At 44.7% G+C, this 3,684-nt stretch overlaps 1 protein-coding gene and 1 long non-coding RNA gene across 2 annotated transcripts in view; both read left to right on the forward strand.

Moving 5' to 3' along the window:
* Positions 1-3,684, forward strand: part of LOC112977334 — an 11,938-nt gene that overhangs the window by 4,169 nt on the left and 4,085 nt on the right. The window lies entirely within an intron of this gene.
* HOXA6 (homeobox A6) lies at positions 192-2,214 on the forward strand. The gene is made up of 2 exons (XM_026089578.1): positions 192-627; positions 1,924-2,214. Exons 1-2 carry the CDS (start codon positions 192-194, stop codon positions 2,181-2,183), a joined length of 696 nt encoding a protein of 231 aa, XP_025945363.1. The 3' UTR covers positions 2,184-2,214.

Below are 3,684 nucleotides of genomic sequence, written 5' to 3' on the forward strand. Positions count from 1 at the left end.
GGTGGCGGCGGCCCCGGGGGAGCGGGCGCCGCGCGCGCTCCCATTGGCCGCCCCGCCGTCAGCTGCTCCTATTTTCTGCTGTCGCTTTTGGCGCTCGGCCATCCAGAAACAAACCACTTCGATGACTACTAATAGTTATAGCCAGATGTACTAATACACAACAAATCACGGTCCGGGAGAGGGGCGAGCAAATGAGTTCCTATTTTGTGAATCCCACTTTCCCTGGGAGCCTGCCCAGTGGCCAGGACTCTTTCCTCGGGCAGATCCCCCTTTATCCGGCTGGCTATGATGCTCTGAGGCATTTTCCGGCTTCTTACGGGGCAAGCAGCCTGCAGGACAAGACTTACACCTCACCTTGTTTTTACCAACAGTCCAACACCGTCATTGCTTGCAATCGGGCTTCCTATGAGTATGGAGCCTCTTGTTTTTATTCGGACAAGGAAATTAGTAGCGCCTCTCCCTCCGGCAGTGGCAAACAGAGGGGACACGGGGACTATCTGCACTTTTCTCCCGATCAACAATACAAATCGAGCAGCGTGCAAACCAAAATTGTAAATGACGAAGGCACCGACCGGAAGTACACGAGTCCTGTTTACCCCTGGATGCAGCGGATGAACTCCTGTGCTGGTAAGTCATTTGAATGAAATCAAGGGGGGACGAAAAGTTTCTTTCCCCAATATGTATATTTTTTTTCTTAGATAAAGTACAGACTGCTGGAGAGAAATGGCTCCTGCAGGGCAACGTGTAACATGAAACCTTCCCAGGTTATTTTAGACCTGGCACATTGGCACCCTGGGAACAGTGGCCGAGAGCCCAGCTTGTGGGTTAATTGGTGAAACTTACTGAGGAATCCTTAGGAAGCAGGAAAAAAAAAAAGTAAGAAGGGAAGGAGCAGGGCTGTTTTACCACTCTCCTTAACCCATCCTAAAGCCCCTGCTTTGCTCCTGCATTGTCAGAGAGCGATGTAAGGAATATGCCCTCTGCATTGAGGCTCCAATGCATTTGTGGCACATTCCTCATGGCCCCCCTCCCCCAGCTCATTAGCGTGTGAGTATTGGATATTGAGAGCACGTTTCTGGGGCCGTGTGCGCACTTCCATGGCATCGGGGATTTTCCCTGACTTCCAAGTGAACTTCACATAATTGAACTATTCTGTCTAGGAGTGGTGCTGGGGGGGGTGTACTGGAGTGGCACTTATTTTTAATAATCCCATTAACACGTTTACTTCCAGTGTTTGCTAATGACTCCCCTGCTCTCCCCTCCTCCAGGGTCTCTGTTTGCTGGACCCTGGGTTGCGTTTCTTTTGGGGAAAGTTTAACTTTTAGGAAGACCATTCTGATGCTGCTTTGCATTTCAGTGTAATAAATTCCGGAGCAAATGGCAAAGGCTGTTCTATGATCTTTAGCTGATGTCTATAATTATACCTAAATTACAGAGCCTCTGTTGTCATAGCCATGGCAATAGAGGGTGTTTGTGTAAACACACGCATACACATATATGCGCGCACACACACACACGCGCGCGCACACACACACACACACACGTGTGCAGCTCCCTGGGTCGCACACGTGTGTGTGTGTGTGTGCGTGCGTGCGCGCACAGGCTCTCAACATGCAGAGTGTAGGCACTGTTCAGCGATTTACAAGGGTGTTACCTACTTCACTTTTCCTAGGTCCATCTTACAGCCTCTTTGTATCTGAGTTACCCCATCGACCCTAAGCACGATGCACGTCTGCATTTACAACTCTTCAGGCAGGAGAAAAGGAAAAAAAAGGGTGAAAAATTCCTTCAGAAAACCAGAGCACCCCCCCCCCCCACCATGTGATAGTGCCTGCAAAAGGAGGCAGAATATACTAACCACTCTTTCTGATCTGAAATCACTGGGCCCTGTCCAATGCGATCATTTTGTCTTTACTTCTACAGGTACAGTATATGGAACTCATGGGAGACGAGGGAGGCAAACTTACACCAGATACCAAACGCTAGAGTTAGAGAAGGAATTTCATTTTAACAGATACTTAACCCGAAGACGACGTATTGAGATTGCAAACGCTCTCTGCCTTACTGAACGCCAGATTAAAATATGGTTTCAAAACAGGCGGATGAAATGGAAAAAGGAAAACAAATTCGTAAATTCCGCACAGCCCAGCAGCGAAGAAACAGAGGAAAAGTCAGGGGAGTAGAATCACATTTAATAAACGCTACCAGGCCTTTCCTTAGCGCTTACTATTATTATTATTTACCTTGTATTCCTTCTGCTACTAAAATCCTATAGGTTTGTCACAGTCTATTAATTCCCCAAAGGCTTGGTTAAAAGATGTACATTTACAATCAACTGTGACTTTCTTTAATATTTGTAGAAGTCTAAGCTTTCGAGCTATGTCATGTATATATATAACCACCTCTCCAAAGCATAGATGGCTTTGCTTAAAGTATTTGAGAAATGGCCCAGATTTTTTAATATTTGAGGTGAGCATCTGTGTGCGAGTGAGTGTCCATGATGCGTCTGTGTGAGAACAGATAAGCGAGGGATTTTTTTTTTTTAAATTAGGATTATTCATATTGTAGAAATACGAGAGATTTTAGAAAATCTTGGTTTTACGTTTTCACTAATTCCTGCTACGTCAGGCCGTCTCCTGTTGTGTTTGGGAGTTTATGGTTTGTAGGAAAAAAAAAGTTTAACACACGTATAAAGTATTTAAATTGCAAAAGAAGAAATTTTCTTAAAAAAAATCGTTGTATAAAAACATGAGTATGAAAATGCAGTTAAAGCAAAGATGAATCGCAGGGAGATAATAAATGCCGCTAAACTGTCTCTAATCTGCACTACTAGTATTAAAGTAAAAACTCGGTGTTAAACTTTAGGACAAGCTAAGGAAGAGGTTTTAAGGCGGGCGAATTTCTGTGGTTCCCCTTGAGCTTACACTGAGATTTCGGTGAGCTCAGCTCTACACGGAGGGGCTTTGAATTATGCACTACATTTCTTGCATTTCTTGGGGACTTGTGGGCTTGGTTATTTCTTTATTATTATTATTTTTTAATTCAAAGTAAAGTATCTGTCATATTGACTCGGGGATGTTCTTCCCCGCTTTTGTGTTATCTTAATTTACATTCGCGTTTCCTAGCACCGGGGGGGGGGGGGGGGAGATAATCTAAAGAACAGCAGCTGCGATAAAATGCGTCCATTTCGAGTTCTCTTTAAGTAAAATGAGCACAGTGAAAATATTGACTAATATATACATTATATATGAGTGTGTGAGTGTGCGTGTGAAGCTGTGTACAAATATACATGTAGACGCATCAAGGCTCTTTTGTTTGAAAGGAAGCATAATTTGGGCTACCGCTCTAAATATTTTAAAAGCCACACCGTGAAAATATTGGTGCAAAATGGCTACCATCGCATTTGTATTTTTTCTGGGAGGCGTAAAAATAACGCCGACCATAAAGCCGCCTGGAATTTGACCCCCTAGTTAGAAAAATGCTGCGCAATATTTATCTTTCATAGGTACCTGCCATTTCAGATCGGCAGGACCCGGTTGCCTCTCGAAAGCTCTCGCACAGGGAGGAAAAAAAAGGGGGGGGGGAAGGGACATAAGCGTTGCCAGCATCCGAGGATTTATTATATAGTATTGCTGGACTGGTGCAAATAAGCCGCTCGCGGAGGAGAAAACAGCGGCGTGATTT

Source organism: Apteryx rowi, unplaced genomic scaffold, assembly GCF_003343035.1.
Source record: "Apteryx rowi isolate R43461 unplaced genomic scaffold, aptRow1 scaffold_820, whole genome shotgun sequence".
Lineage (NCBI taxonomy): Eukaryota > Metazoa > Chordata > Aves > Apterygiformes > Apterygidae > Apteryx > Apteryx rowi.